Below are 20,691 nucleotides of genomic sequence, written 5' to 3'. Positions count from 1 at the left end.
TCTGTCTGCCAATGTTTAATTCTTCCAGAGTTTAAGTTTCAAAATCTTCTGAACTACCATGTCTTATTCATTGCTGTTTCTTCTTTCCCTCTCTCTGAATAACTCCAAACTCTAAAAAAGAACAATTCATCTCTAAAAGTGTAACGTTCACAAGAGAGTATTTTATTAAAGAGGCACTATTATAACTCCATTCTTGTTTAAAATGTCACACATAGCCCTGGCCGATGTGGTTCAAGTTGATTGAGCATCAACTCAGGTACTGAAAGTAAAGGGTTTGATGCCCAATTAGGAGGCAACTGATTTAATGTTCATGTCCATATTTCTCTTTCTCCCTCTCTCTTCCTCAATAAAACGTATTTTTTTAAATAGCCACTCAGCCCCAATATATATGCAGAAAGAGACTGAGAAAATAAATACTAAATTGTCAACTCTGGTTATGATAAGGGTATTTTTTTTCTTATGGTTCTTTTAATTATTTAACTAAACAACTGAATGTATAGTTAATGCATTTATGATTCTGACTTCTGAAAGATGACATTAGCTCTAGCTGGTTTGTGTCAGTGGATAGAACGGTCCCAGATAGATGAAGGGTCCCAGGTTTGATTCCAGACAAGGGTGCATGCCTAGGTTGTGGGCTCAATCCCCAGTAGGGGCAAGCAGGAGGCAGCCAATCAATGATTCTCTCTCATCATTGATGTTTCTTTCTTTCCCCCCCCCTTTTTTTTTTTTTTTTAAATATATTTTGATTTTTTACAGAGAGGAAGGGAGAGAGAGATAGAAAGCTAGAAACATCGATGAGAGAGAAACATCGACCAGCTGCCTCTTGCACACCCCCCACCGGGGGATGTGCCCGCAACCAATGTACATGCCCTTGACCGGAATCGAACCTGGGACCTTCCGGTCCGCAGACCGACACTCTACCACTGAGCCAAACCGGCTTCGGCGTCATCACTGATGTTTCTATCTTTCTATCCCTCTCCCTTCCTGTCTGAAATAAATAAATACACACACACACACACACACACACACACACACTTTTATTTATTTTTATTTTTAAATATATTTTATTAATTTTTCACAAAGAGGAAGAGAGAGGGATAGAGAGTTAGAAACATCGATGACAGAAACATCAATCAGCTGCCTCTTGCACACCCCCTACTGGGGACATTCCTACAACCAAGGTACATGCCCTTGACCGGAATTGAACCCGGAACCTTTCAGTCCGCAGGCCAACGCTCAATCAACTGAACCAAACCGGTTTTGACCACACACACATTTTTAAAAAAGATTAGTGAATAGCAATAAATAATTCAGAATGCTTTTTTAAACTTTAAATAGTTATAGTAAATTTTGTTAGATAACAAAGAAGCAAAAGGCTACTTCACTCAAGGCATGTATTTCCCTATTCCTAAAGTTTTTGTTTACTGACACTTTGTGAAGGATCTCTAATATAATCCATATAATGATCATAAAGTATATTATAAAACTAAATTGAGACTGAAGGAAATAAGACTAAAACATCAAAAAATTAAAGTGTCTATTCTCCAAATTAGTACAATAGAAATTTGAAACTGTATAACCCATAATCATTAAAGCATTTTGAGTTGCCTGATAAAATCTAAAGTTAATGTAAAGTGACTTATATATCTTAGTTGACAGCCCACAAAATAATATTCATATGGAGTTATAACTAGATTTTAAAAATTCTTTACAAATGGGTATGTTTACAAGTTCATACCCCTCTTACGCATTCTAGCTACATAGAGGTATACAGTTAACATACATCAAGAGCCTGGCACTGTGCTAAATGACTTAATAATCTCATTTAATCCTCATAACACCATGAGGAGGGTGTACCATCATCCCTACTTCACCGATCAAGGTACTAACATATAAACATCCCCCTATTTATCGTCCTTCTGTTAACAATATTTAAAGAACATGATTATGTTTTAATAATTGATTTTTCAAATATACTTAACATTTTATAAAAATCTAGGGCTTTACAGTATTTATTTTTTTAAAGAAAAGCCCTTTCTGGTTGTTTAGGAACTGCTGAAAGTAATTGCTCTGAAGAGAAAAGGAGAAGTCTTGAAATACAAAGACTCCAACATATATATATAATGTCATATAGTTGCTTTACTTCAATTTCTTTTTAAGAAAAACAAGAACTAATCCTCAAAATATACTAGCAGAGGTTTTGTTCTGTTTTGTGTATGTATCCTTGTTTTTTAAGAATATTTATTCATATATTTGATATCCATTCATCACAGAATCAATTATATGAACATATGTTCGTATTTTCTGTATTCTTGTTGCTCTTAGAGAGTGAGGGGGTACAGAGCACAGAGGAGATTGTCCCTTCAGGACAAATTCCTAGAGAACAACTTGCCTATTAGCATGTTTTTCATATGCAAACCAGCCAATTCAAAGTTTATAACACCAACTAAATCCTTATCTAATCCTCACACACCAAACTATGGTGTTTCCCCGAAAATAAGACCTACTTACAAGTTTCCTTCTGAGTGAAATATAAAGCATCCCCCCGAAAATAAGGCCCCCCCCTAGGCTAAACATGAGAGATTTGGTCCACTGATTTTGAAAGAAATAGAGTCACAAGAAATTCACCAGGAAATTCAGAAATTGGATTGTTATGATGATGTTCCAGAAGATGATGACATAATTGTCATTGAATAAATGAATTCTTGATACTGTAGGATTCACAGTTTGTCTGGTTTGTGTTGACAACTACTGCACTACCGTACAGGTAATAAATTTCCTTTATTTTCACTTAACAATAAATGTGTATCGTATTCTTCTTCATGGAAAAATAAGACATTTCCTGAAAATAAGACCTAGCGCATCTTTGGGAGCAAAAATTAATATAAGACACTGTCTTATTTTCGGGGACTGGGTAGTATTTCGGGGAAACAGGGCCAGGTAGTAAGAAACTAGAAACCAACCTTATAACCCAAAGCCTGGAGGAATTAAACTAGCCAATCGTAAACTGTTGATTCTTATCTTTCCCTGGGAAAACCCAATGTCAGAACCTGCGCTCTTGTCTTCTGCCTCCTGATTGATTACTCTCTGTGTGGCATGCAGTGACCCCTCTCCCTGAGATCCAAGTATAATAAATTTCTTCCAAGCCTCATTCTTGCTTCCCCTTTGGACCCAACCAACTTTAATATATCATATCCAATATGTACATCTTCAGAACCGTTTCAATTTTTAAATTTTTGTTTATAATGTAGCTTATGGCCACCAAATTCATTGAAACAAGAGTCTGTGTATAATTTTCTTCCTTTCCTATAGCATATCCAATAAAATACATTGACCATGTGTGCATTCAGTAAACCTATATTCTTTTCTGTGTGTACCAGAGTGTACTCACCACAGTGACAAAGATATATACTAAAGTAAGGATTCTACTCTCCAGGAGTTGACATGGTAAAGGAGATTTTTATCTAAACAATCATATGAAATAGGAAGACAGCCAAGCAACTTATTTACTGAATGCCAGGTAACTACTCTCTTTCAGTACTACACAAAAATATGCAATTTGACTTCTTACAACAGTGACCAGGGAGATGTGGGAGATAGTAACTCAGTTGGGCAAATTCAACAGAAACGGAAATACGTCTTAGGAAGATTAATTCTAAATTAATAGGAAGGATGAATTGGAATGGAAACATCAGTTAGAAATTTTAAGCCACAGTATTTACATAGACTAGTAATGATCTAATTAGTATAAAAATAAATATTAGATGAGATAGCAGGAAACTATTGGCCCTAATATTTTAAAGCATCTAGCTGAAGGTCACACATTTAGCCATTTGCAAAGAAAAGGAAATGTGAGAGTTACTAAGAAAAGAACCAATAAGAATTGGCAACTGAATTAATGTTGATGCTATGGGCTAGAAAGCAGATCCTAAGGTGAGTGAGGGAATTCAAGAATTAATAAACAAGGATGAAGAGTTGTTTTCAGTTTATTTTAGAAAGATGGAGAGAGCTAATTCACAGTACAATGATTTCCATTTAAAATGCTTTTGTTCTCTACATTTTATCAGCTCATGGTAAATAAATTTTTCCTATAGTCAAGCACCTTGTAAACAGTGGATGCCCTGTTTATTAACAACATACTTATATACTAAGCAAAAAAAAAAAAAAAATTGGCATTGCTATTAAAATAGCTACAACCATAAAAAAAAGAGAGAGAGATGCAATCAAATGCATTTATTTTCAATTTAAAGACCTGCTTAACTTTTTGGGAGGGGCAGAATTTTAAAGTGTGAATAACTAGAATTTATTCAAGTGGCTATGTTCCCCCACATACAGTACACAAAATATACCTCTGATATAAACTGAATGCCTGTGTCCTCTCCAAATTCAAAATTCATAACCCTGCAATGTGATAGATAGTATGAGCCTCTGGGGCAGGGGTCCTCAAACTTTTTAAAGTGGGGTCCAGATCACGGTCCCTCAGAGAGCTGGAGGGCCGGACTCTATGAACTACTAATTCCTACTGTAACACCTCGGCTGCGCTCACTGCCCAAAAAACCTGGCGGGCAGGATCAGACTCCTCTGCGGGCCGCATGTGGCCCGCGGGCCGTAGTTTGAAGACCCCTGCTCTGGGGTGATCAGGTCATGAGCATAGAGCCCTCATGAATGATATTGGTGCCCTTTCCCTCAGCTCTTCTGCCAAGTGAAGACACAATGAGTGGATAACCTACTATGAACGAACAGGAAGTGGAGTCCTATCCAGACACCAAATCTGCGAGTACCTTGATCTTGGACTCTTCAGCCTCAAGAATTGTGAGAAATATATGTTGGTTAGTCAAGCCACCGAAACTATAATTTTTTTTATAGCAACTTGAGTAGACTAAAACATCTTCCAATTATTCATCATTAAGTAAACTTTTGAAAATGAGTCTAACTTCCATTATTTATGTGCTTCTCCAAAGAACAAAAAAAGGTGGACTTTAATTCCTTTATTTTTTTCTGTATCTTTAAAGAAATCCAGAAATTTTGTATCTTGCTCAAATATTGCGTTACCTCTAAGTATCACAAACATACATTTTTTTTGAAATGTTGGCACATTTTAAAAATAAGAGCTCCCAACAATTTTAACATAATAATTGAAGACTGTAGTTAAAGAAGTACTTTCAAGCTTAGCATAATGTATGAATGTATGGGACAGAGTAGGAAGACACTCATTTTTTTTGGAATACTTGAATTTCAGTTCTAAATGAAAAGATATATTACCGTATTTTTCCGTATGTAACATGCTATTTTTTTCTAAAATCATTAGACTGTAAATTGAGGGGCATCTTATACACGGAAGCCAGCCAAGGATGGAGCCCCGAGTGCTGCCCATACCTTGTTAAACAAGCTTCCTCTAACCAGCAGCCTTATTGTTACTGACAGCAGCTGATGCCTCAATTGAAGTGGAAGTGGAGAGTGCGCAAATGCAACAGAGACTGGAGCTTTCTGAGCCCATAAAGGTGTCAAAAAATAAAACGATAAATATCAATAAGCAACTGTCTTGCTCTGCAAAATTCAATCTGAATGTAATCAGCTATGCAACAGAACATAGAAATAGAGCTGCAGAGAGACAATTTGGATCTCCTCCCATTGAGTGTCTGACCAAACAGTGGAGAAAACAGGAAGAACAACTCATTAAGATGCCAAAAATGAAGAAGGACTTAAGAGGAAAACCAGAAAATGGGCAAACTTAGAGCAGCACCAGAGTGGCTTATGTCTGTCAACCAAGCTTATTAATGTCAGGCAAGAATATTTGCAAGTGAAATGAACATTGATTTTATAGAAAAGGCAAAATGATGCTTCAAATTCACAGAGAGAAGGGTTGGTCATGAGAACACGAGTGACGTTAGATCAGAAAATGCCATTGGTATAATATAATAGGATGACCTCAGATATATAGACAGTGACTCAGAAGACAGCAGCAATATAATAGACGTTGAAGAAATTGATATGTGTGGAACTAATAGCGATGAAGAAGAGAGCAGTGATACAACAGAGGCTGAATAAAGTGATATGCTGCATCATATCAGAGTATTGGTATGTAATTACTAAATAAAAATGTGGTCTGTTCTGTTTAAAATATTAATTTCTTAATTTGGGGTTGGAAAAGTGGGGTCATCTTATTCACGAAAAAATACGGTATCTATCTGATGGCAAATATGCAAACAGCCTATCACCCATTTCAGCGTAAGGACACCTAAAATTAAATTCCCATTCTATATTAACGGCTTTCTACTTTTTTTTTTTTTTTTTAAATATATTTTGATTTTTTACAGAGAGGACGGAGAGAGCAAGTGAGCTAGAAACGTTGATGAGAAACATCAACCAGCTGCCTCCTGCACACCCCCTACCAGGGATGTGCCCGCAACCAATGTACATGCCCCTGACCGGAATTGAACCTGGGACCTCTCAGTCCGCAGACCAATGCTCTACTGCTGAGTCAAACCGGTTTCGGCACGGCTTTCTACTTTTAAGCAAACATTTATTAAGCACTCATCACAAGCCAGGCATTGTTCTTTGCACTTCAAGTGTTATCTCATTTCATCCTTACAACCACCCTAGGAGTTTGGTATGATTACTCTAATTTTATAGAAGAAAACACGGGCACAAAGTGACTAAGAAATGTGCCCAAGATAACACAGCTAAAAAGTAACAGAGCCAGGATATGCATACAAGCATTCTATTTCCAGAGCCTACCCTTTAAATATGCAGAGAAAAAATCTGTCTACCATCCACTTCCTCATCAATGGAGTTCTCATCCCTTATCCTACCCTCTGCACCAAGAGTAACTACTGTTATCAGTTGTATGTACCTTCCAGGTATTTTTACGTATTAATAAGGAAATAAAAATACATATGTATATATTAATCCAAAATACATCTTTCTATACAATGTTCTAAACCCTGCCTTTTACTTGGAGACCTTTCCATTTTGGTATACAAAGAACATCTTCATTTTTTTCACAATTACATAGCATTATTTTACATTTACTGAATGGACCATAATTTTAAAAATATGTATTTTATTGATTTTTCACAGAGACAAAGAAAGAGGGATAGAGAGTTAGAAACATCCATGAGAGAGAAACATAGACCAGCTGCCTCCTGCACACCCCCCACTGGGGATGTGCCCACAACCAATGGACATGCCCTTGAATCAAACCTGGGACCTTCCAGTCCGCAGACGGACATTCTATCAACTGAGCCAAACTGGTTTCAGCTGAATGGACCATAATTTATTTTACCAGTTTCCAATAGATAGTCATATGATCATTTCTAATATTTTGCTATTATAAACAATGTTGCAGTTAATGCCATTTTGTACACATACAAATGTAGCTATCAGAGCAAGAGTTATATTCATGGACTTTTGGGAGAAAGAGTATATGCTTTTGTAATTCTGACATATGCTGGCAAAATACCTTATATGAATTTATCAACTTATACTAACAACCTATGAAAATTTGTATACTGACAGCCTCACCATATAGAGTGTATTATTAAACTTAAATTTTTGTTAACCTAATATGTGGGGGAGGGGGAAAATGGTACCTCATTGCAGTTTACTGCATTTCTTAGTATGCATGAAGTTGAAGAGAATGCATTTGTTTCAGAGCCATTTGTATTTATTTCCTTTTCTGTTAAATGCCTGCCCATATCTTTAGCCCATTTTGCTGCTGGGTTGTCTCTTTTATCTCATCAATTTCTAGGAGTGCTTTGTTTATTGTTTGTTTGTTTGTTTGTTTTCCCCAGGTACAAGTGAGAGTAAGTTTATTTTATTAATTTTGACTTTGGGCAATTCATTTAACCTCTTGAAACTATTTCCTTCACCTATAAATCTAAGCTAATATATACTTTTCAGGGTGGTTTTTAAGACTATTGGAAAAGCATAAATGATTCTATCCCCTCCTTTATAAAACCTGATGATTCCTATTACAAATCATCATTGGATATCCATCAAATTAAATCCAAACTCCCTAATTTGATTACTTCTATAACCTGACCTCAATTTTACCTTTCTAACCTTCCTGCTCACTATTTTCAGACATTTTAGGTAACTCAAATTTGGCCATTTGAGCTGCTTTTACCTATAGAATACTCTTCTTCAATCTTCCTTATTGAAATACTATATCCTTCCAGCTCATATGCTAACTTTCCTATAGAAACGCACCTAGATCCATTCTATCCCAAATGGTTACAATATTCATCTCCTTACATAGCACTATTTATGTGTCTTGCAAGAGTTAGTACATTTTATATTTGTATGCATTTCTATTTGTGCACTTGTTTTATCTTCACTTCTAAATCTTTAAATTATACTTATCACATTACACTAAAAAATTTGTCAAATGAATATACTTTTAAAACTTTCTTTTGCAAATAAATATCTTCTGGGCTTATCAACTTTGTAAAGTGAAGCCCAAAGGTGCTTAAAATTTTAAAATAAATTTAATCATCGCTCCTACATTTGCTAAAATTAAAAATGTTCTTTTTCCTAAAGAAATAGATGCAAATAAAACTAAATTTATGTATATGTTCATGGTAACATTACTTATAACAAAAATTTGGAAATTAAAAAAATATATAACACAAGTAAATTTTGGTACATTTAAATAATGAAATGTTAAGTTATCATTAGCAATATCCCTAAACATTTAAAAACATGGAGGAATACTAAATATTATTAAATTATTGGAGAAAAACTTTTGAGATACTAGGAACATATTCCTACTCTGTAATCAGAAACATTTATGAATATAGAAAAAATGTCAAATGGACAATAGTATTTACCTATGCATGACGATTGAATTTTACTTTCCTTATTACCCCAATTTTCTACTAAAAATATGTAATCCTATATAATAAAAGCCTAATATGCTAAGTGTCCAGTCAGCCATTCAACCAATCAAAGCATTATATGCTAATGATATGCTAAGGCCACTCAACTGTTTGCTACAATGTGTCCTGACCACCAGGAGGGAGACACTCCAACCAGTAGGTTAGCTTGCTGCTGGATGGGTTGGACACGCCCCGATCATGCACCAGTGGGTTCCTTTGGTCTGGCCTGCACCTCTTAAAGTCCAGGACCCCTCGGGGGATGTCAGAGAACCAGCTTCAGCCAGATCTCGAAGGCCAGGCCAAGGGATCCCACTGGTGCACGAATTCGTGCACCAGGCCTCTAGTACTTTTAATACACTAAAACTGTGTTATTTAAGAATACCATTGCCGAAACCGGTTTGGCTCAGTGGATAGAGCATCGGCCTGTGGACTGAAAGGTCTCAGGTTCAATTCCGACCAAGAGCATGTAACTTGGTTATGGGCACATCCCTAGTAAGGGTTGTGCAGGAGGCAGCTGATCCATGTTTCTCTCTCATCAATGTTTCTAGCTCTCTATCCCTCTCCCTTCCTCTCTGTAAAATATCAATCAAATCAAATCAAATCAAATAAAAATAAAATAAAATAAAATAAAATAAAATAGTAAAGTAAAATAAAATAAAATAAAATAAATAAAAAAGTAAAGTAAAATAAAATAGAATAGAATACTATTGGGCACCCCCAAAGGAATAAAATGAGACAACTTTGATATTAAAAAAGAAATAACTAGGATATCCTATATAATATAGGCTAATATGCAAATCGATTGAATGGCAGAACAACCTGTTGCTATGATGCACACTGACCTCCAGAGAGCAGATGCTCAATGCAGGAGCTACCCCCTGGTGGTCAGTGTGCTCCCACATGGGGAGCACTGCTCAGCCAGAAGGCGGGCTCACGACTGGCGAGTGCAGTGGCAACAGCAGGAGCCTCTCCCACCTCTGTGGCAGCACTAAGGACCCCTCGGCAGTTGTCTGACTGTCGGCTTAGGGTGCAGGCCGGGCTGAAGGACCTCCCCACCCTACAATACACGAGTGTCATGTACCAAGCCTCTAGTTTAAAAATAATGTGAAAAACACATTACTAAAGAATTCTAAAATGTTTTCCTTATGGCCAAGAAAACTAAAGTAAATTCAGGTAAATAAAATATGGCTTAATGACTGAGCCACCGAAGGTTAAGAAATTCTTCTTTTAAATAAGTAACTCCAACAATACAATTGCAAATAGCACAGATTTTTCTTGCATGTAACTGCCACAATTCATTAAGATATAAGAATAACTACTGCCTTTTAAATTGCACCAGCCTGGGGGGAAATTTATAGAAGCTGAAAATTTATAGAACCATGGGCTCTTTAACTTAGGCTCTTCATTAATGCTCCCCACTTTTCTACTTACTAACACAATCCTAGCCTTCAAAATCCTTATAACAATGTCTAAATACATTTCTTCTATTAGGTTTTAATAAGTATCTCTCTCAAGTATCTGATATGCTTTATAACCTAGAAAAAAATAAATATCTATGAAGTGAAACTTGATTTATTCAAAGCAATTTTAAAAATACAAGGGGTTTGTAAGAAATTATCTTCCATTTTGTTAAATTTGTATGTAATATTAGGGACATGGAGCCTAAGAATATTACTAAGGAAATGATAGAAACTAGACCACCAATGCTGTTATCTGCAACAAGAATCCTTAATAAATGCCCAAACTGGCCGGGACCGGTTTGGCTCAATGGATAGAGCGTCGGCTTGGGGACTGAAGGGTCCCGGGTTCGATTCCGGTTGAGGGCATGTACCTTGGTTGCGGGCACATCCCCAGTAGGGGGTGTGCAAGAGGCAGCTGATCGATGACTCTCTCTCATCGATGTTTCTAACTCTCTATCTCTCTCCCTTCCTCTCTGTACAAAATCAATAAAATATATTTTAAAAAAATAAAATAAAATAAAAATAAATGCCCAAACTGTGGAACTGAAATCAACCATACTCCTGGTTCTTTCAAGGAAAGTATATGGCTCACTTACAATCAGATAAAAACACTAATATACCAAATGAAGAGAGAAAAATAATCGCTTCCAAGTTCTTTTAAAAAGCCTCTATTTGGCCGGGACCGGTTTGGCTCAGTGGATAGAGCGTCGGCCTGCGGACTGAAAGGTCCCAGGTTCGATTCCGGTCAAGGGCATGTACCTTGGTTGCGGGCACATCCCCAGTGGGGGGGTGTGCAAGAGGCAGCTGGTCGATGTTTCTCTCATCGACGTTTCTAACTCTCTGTCCCTCTCAATTCCTCTCTGTGTAAAATCAATAAAATATATTAAAAAAAAAAAAAAAAGCCTCTATTTGTTAAATTGCTCAGATTAGGCAACTTCTGCTATTATTGTTTTCTCTGTTGATTAAAGATTCTATAAAGCATTTACCAAACCAATGCATCCTACAGAGATATATGGCAGACTTGATACAACATAACTAATCAAAGCTCTAATGTTAGCCACCAAATCAATCGACTAAGCCTTGGATAGTAGCACAGCATAGCGTTAGACAACAAAGGGATACAGAATGATATATAGCAGAGGAGAGAGAAAAGACTGGGGAGTGCCATGATAGGTTTTTGTTCGTTTGTTTAAATGTTCTTCATACCACACAAGGGTATAATGAAGTAGTGGTATCACAATGCAAGATCTTGGTAAAATAATGATTTCAATAAGCCATCAAATAAAATGGCAAGGAAATAATCTGTGCATTAGTATTTCATCTGCTTCAAATAAAAGATATGACTATAAATAATTCTAAACATAAGCACAATTTAGTGAATAAGGTAAGAGACTGGTAGACTTAAATTTTCAGATTCAATTTATAGTTGTTCACCAGTCACTGCTGTTTTGACAAGTTACTTACCAACTTGTGCTGCCATTTCTCCGTAAATTTATCCCCTAAGATGAGGATAATTCTTGCAAATTGTGTCACAAGCATTTTGAAAGGAACCATGAGTTATTGTGTAATGCTCTTGAAATTCCTCAGATGTAGGGTCCTACACAAAGTAAAGTATTATTATACATCTCTCTAACAGTAGTCATCTGTTTGCATTATGATTTTTTTGTTCCTATCCTTGAACACTGTGATTCTTGGGCACTAACCTTTCTCAGTGTCCAAAGCAAGCCTCCATATATCATCCATTATCTTTCACTTCCTTAGAAGATACAGTTAAAATTAGGTGTTATAAAACAAATGAGCTTCTTTAGTAATTCATGCTTTGATTCAATAAGAAATATGTGGAATAATTTGGTACTTTTAATCCATTCTTAAGTGAATAATTTTATTTTCCACATTTATTTTCCTATATTACTTTTAAAATTACAATTATATTTTAATAAGTTCATTAATAGATTTATGTTTTATGAACAAGGAGAGCAGGTCAGAAAATGAAGCAAGAAAGGCAAGCAAGTTAATTACTGCCTTGTAACCAAAATACTTTATTGGGATGACCCAACAGTAGAAATGAGCCCAGCCAACTCACTGGCTGAGAACTGACCCATGAACCAGGAGGTCAGGATTCGATTCCAGGTCAGGGCACATGACCGGGTTGTGGACTCAATCCCCAGTAGGGGGTGTGCAGGAGGCAACTGATCAATGATTCTCTCTCATCATTCATGTTTTTCTCTTCTGCTCCCTTTCTGAAATCAATAAAAATTTAATTTAAAAAAAAAATAAAGAAATTACCATTCTCAACTACAGGAAACAGAATCAATGCTTATAATTTTTACATCTTCTACAAAGTTGAGCACAAGCTACAATAAGTTTTATCATACTATTCCAAACTTCACTAGCTTTGCTAATCAAGTTAGCCTTTATTTCGATAATAAAACATATACATTTAAAATTTTATTTGGTGTTGGTGCAATATTATATCTTTAAAATAGAACTCTCAACCTTCTTTATTGTTCCTAACATCGCTTCTCTTTAAATTTGGAATGGTTTCTTATTTGTTAGCCTAGTGATGGTTAGTCCAGTCCTTCAATCTTTTAACTTCAGTTTCCTCAATTAAATGGGGACCATAAAATCTGCCCCCAGCTACCCATACAAGACTGTTGTAAGGATTAAATGAGATAATCTACTTAAAAGGATTTTACAAACCATAAAAAGTTACCAAAACAGCCACTTTTTAACAGAACTGTATCAAGTTACTTACAAATTATCATCATAAAATAGTTTAGTATTGTTTCTTACATGAAATGGAAATACATGTGCAAAATAGCCACCAAATCTTACCTATGATTTGATATATAGTGAGAAAATTATCTTGTTAGGAAAAGTATACTTCCTATGTTATTTTTAAATCTTTAGAAGTGTATTTGGAAGGATAAAAATAAAACAATTAATTTAGTTGCACTGGCCTAGCATACTTAAGTGTAACATATTTACTTATTAGCTGTGACTTAAAAAACTGAAAGCTATTAGCTAAAAAAATTAAAAAGTTAAAATAATTCTTATGAAAGAAAGATGCATACAGTGGAACCTCGATTCTCGAACTTAATTTATTACGGAAGGGTTTTCAAGAAGTGATCTGTTCAAAAACGGAATCATTTTCCCCCATTAAAAATAATGTAAATTGAATTCACTCATTCCAGACCTCCAAGTGATTCCATTTTAACTTATTTTACAAACAATACGAGTCTAATGTTCTGTTTAATGTATAAACAAACACTTCTTTTTTATCAAGGCACCCGTAGTAGCCTTAAACAAATCCCTTTCAGCTCTCCTTCCAGGGGTATCTTTCAGGAAGTCAGCATGCAGCATCTTGGCTTTTTCACATATCACTGCCTCCAAAATGCTGTCAGTCTTTTGTTTATCCAAATAAACAAGTTTTTCAATTGCCTGTAATCACTGTATCTTTCACATGCTTAACATTAGCACTCTTGAAGGCTCCTTTATATTTTAAAATTGTGCTAATCTGTGCATTTCATCAGCAACCATAACAAAAAAGCAAACAAGCAAAGACACACACACCCCAAACAAAACAATATTCTATCACAATTTCCTGAGATGTTAACAAGCTAAGGTTTAGCCATAACTGATTCATACTTGTGCATTCTCTCCTTTGTGGCCTGAGATGCTTTTTTGTCATGCTGATCTATCAGCATGAAAGAGTTGTCAGGTTGAGAACCAAGATTTTGTTCGATGAGAGACATTTTTTCCCGTGAATAACTTGGTAGAGAACTGAATTGTTCAAGATGGGAAATTTAAAGAACCAAGGCTTGACTCTACATGAAAGTAAAATAGATGTTCACTTCTAAGGAAGTAAATAAGAAAGAACTAGTAATGATAGAAAGGAGTATTACATATGCAAGAGAAGGGAGTTGAATCATGGGCATAATCTGCACTCTCGGTATACAAGAAAAATCAGTGAAACTTTCCTCTGTGGTTTCTAAAAAGTATAAATGGAAACCTCTCCAGATAGACCATAGATCAGTTCCATTTAGCTACACTGTAAGGCCGAGTCCTCCAGTTGATTATCATGATTCTCAACAATAGCTTATCCTAATGAATGAGACCACCTTCCTCCTTATTACAGAATACTTAGTATGGTTACAAAGCCAGCCTCTGTAAAAGAAAAAAACAACAACCACACACAATTCTTAGCTCCTTCCACACACATTTAAAGCTCTGATGAAGAGGTACTATGTTTATAATTTATAACATGGTCTTAGAAATTCAACCAGATTCACTCAATTACCAGAAGACTTTAAAACCAATTAAATAAGAACTTATGTTCTAATTCAGTCCTCAAACTCACAAATTTTTTTTTTTTTAAATATATTTTATATTTTATTGATTTTGTACAGAGAGGAAGGGAGAGAGATAGAGAGTCAGAAACATCGATGAGAGAGAGTCATCGATCAGCTGCCTCTTGCACACCCCCCACTGGGGATATGCCCGCAGCCAAGGTACATGCCCTTGACTGGAATCGAACCCGGGACCTTTCAGTCCCCAAGCCGACGCTCTATCCATTGAGCCAAACCGGTCCCGGCATCAAACTCACAAATTTTAAAAAGGGTTGGAGAAGGCACACGTTTAAATCTTTAAGAAATTATTCCAAAGGGAAATAATTTTGGTTAAATAAATTAAAATTTTCCACTCAAGCACCTTAAATCAAAACTGAGGTTAAAAGTCCCTATCAGCCCATCCCATGTGGCTCAGTGGTTGAGCCATCCACCCATGAACCAATAGGTAGGTCCTGGGTTCAATTCTGATCAGGGCACGTGACGGGGTTTCTGGCTCAATCCCCAGTGGGGGTGTGCAGGAAGCAGCCAATTAATGTTTCTCTCTATATATATCCCTTCCTCTATATCTAAAATCAATACAAATAAAAGAAGTCCCTACCAGACTCAACCACCTTTCTTTGACTTTTACTTTCTCTTACCTCTGTAACCTAAGTACACTTCAATATATCACTGAAACTTAACTTCCGGTAATAAAAAGCTTTTCTCAGAATTTAGGATCCCGCCCTTAAAAAATTAAGTTATTCTAAGCTCCAGATTTATTTTCTGGCTATTTATGTGATCAATAATTGAATTGAACTTAGGATTACATTGTCTGCCAGAAATCTTTAATTCTATCCCACAATGACATTTCCCATCATTTAAATTTCCTAGATTCAAAGCAGGTATATCACATCATGTCAAATTTCAATTCTCCCCAGTTATTTCATTTATGTGTGCCCTAACTCCCAACCCAGGCTCTAAAATGTTTAAGACCAAGTTCATGCCTTTTATTTCTCTATAGCATGTGATGTACACTAGACAATGAGACAATCCTAAAGAGATATCATATGTTAGGTAAACCCACCCTCCCAAACTTATATTACCAAATAATGCTTCCAGGATGAATTAACAGGGTGATATAAATGTCACAATGCAATCATCACAATGTCAGCATGACCACAAACTTCTAGCTAGTTACTAAGTTTCTCAGAATCTTACCTATAGTGTTAAAAGCTGCTACAGGCAATATAATTATTATACTATTCGTGCAGTGTCTACCCCTGTCCTGGACACTATTGGTGTTTATTCAATTAACATTTAAAAATTTTAAAGCATAGTAAATTTCAGTAAATATATTGGCAATTTCCATCTGCTGGCTTTATACTTCCTACTTGCCTTGATAACCTCTCAGAAATTACTAAAACAATATGGAGATATGTTTAGTTATTTCTGTGGGGCATGTTAAATATAAGAATAGCATTAGCCCCATATTATGAAAAACTTCAACCTGAGGCAGCATTCCAATCTAGGCAAAATGTAAAGGATTTATCTGCCTCTAGCAGTGATAAATACTTATCAGTAAATTCCCGTTCACATCTACCAACATAACTTCCATGCCTAATATTATGAAAATTTGGTAAGATTCCATAAAATATTTTTAGTGAGATGAAGTACATATAAGAAAGCTACCATTTACCTTGAGTTCTGCAATAATTAAACCTACTTTATTAAGCTCTATCATTCATCCAAAATAATTATATTACAAATTAAGGCAGAAGAAAAGAGAGTAAGACTGTAACAGGAAAGGATGAAAACCATACAGCATTTACAAGTAGAAGAGTGAAGGTTGGCATGGTGGTAAGACGGTATAAAACCATGCCTTAATTTAATGCTTTAATATACCTACACTAACCTCTCAAAAATGAACACTAGAAACCTCTTAAATAATGAAGTTGTAAAGAAAAAAACAGCCACAGAAAATATACTTAAGTGCCATGTTGTTGAAGTTAAAAGAAGAAAACCAAATACAGCTGTAGTTGTATCTGAATTTACCACCTTGAGTTATTTTGTTATTATAATTAAAACCAAAAATTCACATAACAATGATATTTATATTTCTAAGTGTGATGATACTTGATTTGAAAATATGTATACCCAGGAAAATGTGACCAGATTCCTCAAAATTCTCATTACCCTGCAATTATTTTAAAATTTGCTTGTATGTCTACTACAAAATCAGGACATCTGAGTCACAAAACCTTTAGTAGCTAGTGGTGCTAGATTAGGAGAATAAAAGATGTTATTTAAAATGCTACAACAGGGAGAAAAATAGAAGACATATTTTGGGAAAGTAAAATGCTTTCATATCAATATTTTTCTTTCTAATTATGAAAAACAAATTATGCATTTAAAATCTGCCCAAGGTCACTGAATAGTACTTGTTAAAAAAGACCTGCATACTATATACTCTGTATCAAAAATCTAAACAATGTAGCCAATATAAACAATGATTTTTCTCTATTTGTTTACATCGCCACAATTGTGTTCTGAAACAAAGCTTCATACAATAAGGTTTTATAACAGTAGGAGTTAAAAAAGAAAACCACAAAATATAGCACTTAAGAGTATGTAAATATAAAGAATCTATTTAAATCCTGGTTTGCTTTTAAAATTTGACAAAATATATGGGTCTAGGACTAGAGAAATTATTTGACATGTCAAATTTAAATGATATAATTGTTAGAAATAACAAATTTTCAACTTACCTGGTTTCTTTCTGGATTTTTCATGACCTAGCTGTCCCAGATCATTGCATCCACATGTGTACACTGTTCCATCGTCCAGAACAAACACAGTATGTCTGAGTCCACATCCTACATCTCGGACTTTTTTGTTTATGAAAAAGTCACTTTTTCTGGGCTCTAATACAATTTCTTCATCAATTCCACCCAAACCTAGCTGTCCAAAAGATGCATTTCCCCAGCACAACATGTTTGTAATTCTTTAGGTCTTCCAGTTTCAATAAAAAACTCCCTTCTGAAACACTGGAAAGTTGGAGGTATCCCTATGGCTGAGGAAATAGAAACAAAGTTAAGATGACTTCAAAGTTAAGATGACTCTTTCAATTGCAGCGCTACAATAATCATTACATAGTAAACATTAAATCTATCTCACAATATGCTACATATAAGTATCATTCAGTTTCAAAAACCAATCAGTTGTATTTTTTTAAATGTTTGCTACAGAATCATTTAGCTCTCCCCATGAGTCTCTGTAAAAGTTTAAACATTTCGTTTTTACTTTATCTTGTAATCCTCTACTACAAACATTAAGTAGCTTGATGAAATGAACCCTTTCCTCCTTTTTGCTTTAAATAATTTCAATGGAAGAAATAAGACATCCACTCACTGTCTCAACAATCAAGAAAATTACAAATGAAAAACGTGCCAACTTCAGAAACATAAAACCCTGAAGTCTCCCTCAAGTCACAGCATAATTAAACCTTCTAATACCTACCTCCACTCAACAGAAAACTGAAGTTCTCATCTGTAATGGAAAACCAATAATGGAAACTTTAAATTTCCCACAATTTAAACGACTTCCAATCATTCACGCCAATGTGGAGGCCCTAGAGAAAATCGTTCTCTTGCCAGGGAACCTTAAGACAATCGCCTCCAAAGATCATACTTATAAAAATAAAAAAAATAAAAATAGTAACACTCCGACCTCACTACAACTTTAATTTTAAAACTAAATCAATGGACGTAATTAGAATACTCACAAAAGAAAGTACGCAGTTTAATATCAAGATTCTCCCCCAAATTCAACATTGTTTATTATGAGTGGTTAACCGAGACTGAAAAAAATATTTCCCCTGGGCAATCAACATCTATCTATACCTCTGAGGCAATTACATGAGGATGGGGAAACAAAAAACAAAAAAACTGCAAGTAACTCCAGCACTGCTGACTTTTCAAAAAAAAAAAAAAGATGGGGGCTGGGCCATTGATAGTTTGGTGGCGAAATCGGTAGAACTTTCCAGCACATTTCAGTATTCCTTCGTTTGTCAAGACACTGATAACAGAGTCCACACTTCATCTAAATCTACCCGGGTCTTTAAAGCACATCGCATTCCTAAAATAACACAATTCCGGGAAGTCAGCCCTCTTCTCGCTGTAGTGACCCACGTCCATTATGACACGGAACCTGACAAGTTTCAAAACCCAACTTTCCTACGACGTGCGGGCTACCAAGCGCCGAGGCTGCTGTCCCACTCCATGGCCCCCTATCCATTCACAGAGGGTGGATTTCATTCTTTTGGAACATCAGAACTCGATCGTTCCCGAGAGCTCTGCATTGTTTCCTCGAAAAAAAAAAATTTCATTTTAAGAAGAGAGGACAGGAAAATACCCCCTTGATTTCAGCGCACGAGGCTTTAACCATCCTTTAAAAAAAAAAAAAAAAAAAAAAAAGTCTGAAGGGGAATCCAAAGGCGTCCTCCGGCCAGCAACAGGTAGGGGAGCGAGGAGCAGCTTTTATTCCCATCCTATGTCCTCCACATCCACTCCGATCACTTCAAGGGGAGACCCGGAGGAGGGTAGTGGGGGAGAGAGAAAACCGACTGCACACACCCAACCTCGCGGGCCGACCGGTTACCTACGGCAGCCGCCCGCCCGGTGCACAAGCCGCAGAGACAGGCGGTCGAGGCTCGGCACCTCGGCGGCGGCCTTGGGTCCGAGGGAGCCCTTCCCCCGCGAGGTGCCACATGCCGGGTCCCATGCTGCCGGGGAGCCGCGACCCAGCCCTCGCTCCCCGCCCCCCACCACGAGGAGGCGCTGAGAAAGCACCCTGCGCCCCGCCGGCCTGGATCCGCCCAGCCCCGCCGGCCGGCCCCGGCCCCTAACGCCGTCACACGCCCCCGAACCCACCCGGGCAACGACTCACCCGACCGACCGCTGCAGGCGGGGGGAGCTCAGGGCCACGGAGGGCGGCGCCTCCCCAGACAGGCGGCAGCGAGGCAGCGGGCAGCGGAGGCAGGTCTCCGGCTCCTGGACCTCCTCCTCCTTTAACCCCGTTGCGCCGAATACCAACCACCATGCAGGGCTCCTCCGGTGTCCGTGCGGCTGCTCGCGGCGCCCCTCCCGGCTCCTGGGAAACTTTACCGGGTTCCTCTTAAGGAAAGCGGCCGCCGCCGCCGATGGCCAGTCCAGAAACAGCCGTCAGCGCCCCGGATGGAGCGGGAGGGGAAGGGCTGGAGTCGAGCGAGCGGGGCGGAGAGCGCGAAGGGTGGGGAGTGAGTTCGGGGAGAGGATGGGAGAAGGGAAAGGGGGGGCGGGGGGAAGTGGCGAGGCGTGGGAGGAGGAGGAAGGGGGGAGGGGCCGCCGGAAGTGAGCCACGGAGCATGCGCGCGGGCCCGCCCACTTCCCGCCTCGCGCGCCTGCGCCGCCGGAATCCTCCCCGGCCTCGGAGGCCCGCGCGCCTGCGCAGTGCTCTGTTTTACCTCGGTAGCCGAGGAAACCGAAGTGGGAGTTTTTGCGAAGACCTTCCCCCGTCGGAGGTGTGCTTCTACGTGAACGAGGGTCTTTTAGTGAAGAAAAATCTCTTTTTTTTTTTTCTGCTCATAGGTTCCAGTCTGTATTTCATTCTGTCTTTTCCCCAAGGAGAACGTCAAGTAGCAGGTGAAATACAGAGTCAGGAAGGCGCGTGAAGCCTCTTAATTTTCTCTCAGCTTCAGCCGGAGCTAATCTGAGGAGGACAGGTATATTCATAGCAATGGCTGAGGCACCGGCCTTACATGTCAACACCACCCGCTAGGCTCCTGATAATAGCGAGAGCTGCCACCACTTGCTGTACTCTCTCCCTGGAAGATAAATTTGCATTGTAGGATCTCCTTCGCTCAGGGAAAATTTAGTAATGCATGTGGCTAAGAGTCTCTGCTTTATAAAAATCGAAGTTTTAACTTCTTAAAAAGGAGGAAACTTGAAGAAAAAAAAAGGGGGGGGGGGCACGTTGGTCATTTATGTT

General features: G+C 37.6%; 1 protein-coding gene across 4 annotated transcripts in view; it reads right to left on the bottom strand.

The window, feature by feature from the left end:
* The window catches only part of HERC4 (HECT and RLD domain containing E3 ubiquitin protein ligase 4), a 91,386-nt gene extending 71,380 nt beyond the window's left edge, over window positions 1-20,006 (bottom strand). For 2 of the 4 annotated variants that reach the window (XM_084904247.1, XM_084904249.1), the window contains exons 1-3: window positions 19,612-20,006; window positions 18,184-18,213; window positions 17,433-17,737 (exon numbers count right to left, since the gene is read on the bottom strand). In XM_084904247.1, coding sequence (XP_084760373.1) covers window positions 17,433-17,658 — 226 coding nt within the window. In that variant the 5' untranslated portion in view covers window positions 17,659-17,737; window positions 18,184-18,213; window positions 19,612-20,006. The remainder of the gene's footprint in view (window positions 1-17,432; window positions 17,738-18,183; window positions 18,214-19,611) is intronic. The other 2 variants (XM_084904248.1, XM_084904250.1) reach the window with 1 other exon arrangement.
* Window positions 20,007-20,691: the final 685 nt, after the last annotated feature.

Source organism: Pipistrellus hanaki, assembly GCF_964339955.1.
Source record: "Pipistrellus hanaki genome assembly, chromosome: 14".
Lineage (NCBI taxonomy): Eukaryota > Metazoa > Chordata > Mammalia > Chiroptera > Vespertilionidae > Pipistrellus > Pipistrellus hanaki.
This window is presented reverse-complemented; position numbering and strand designations above follow the sequence as displayed.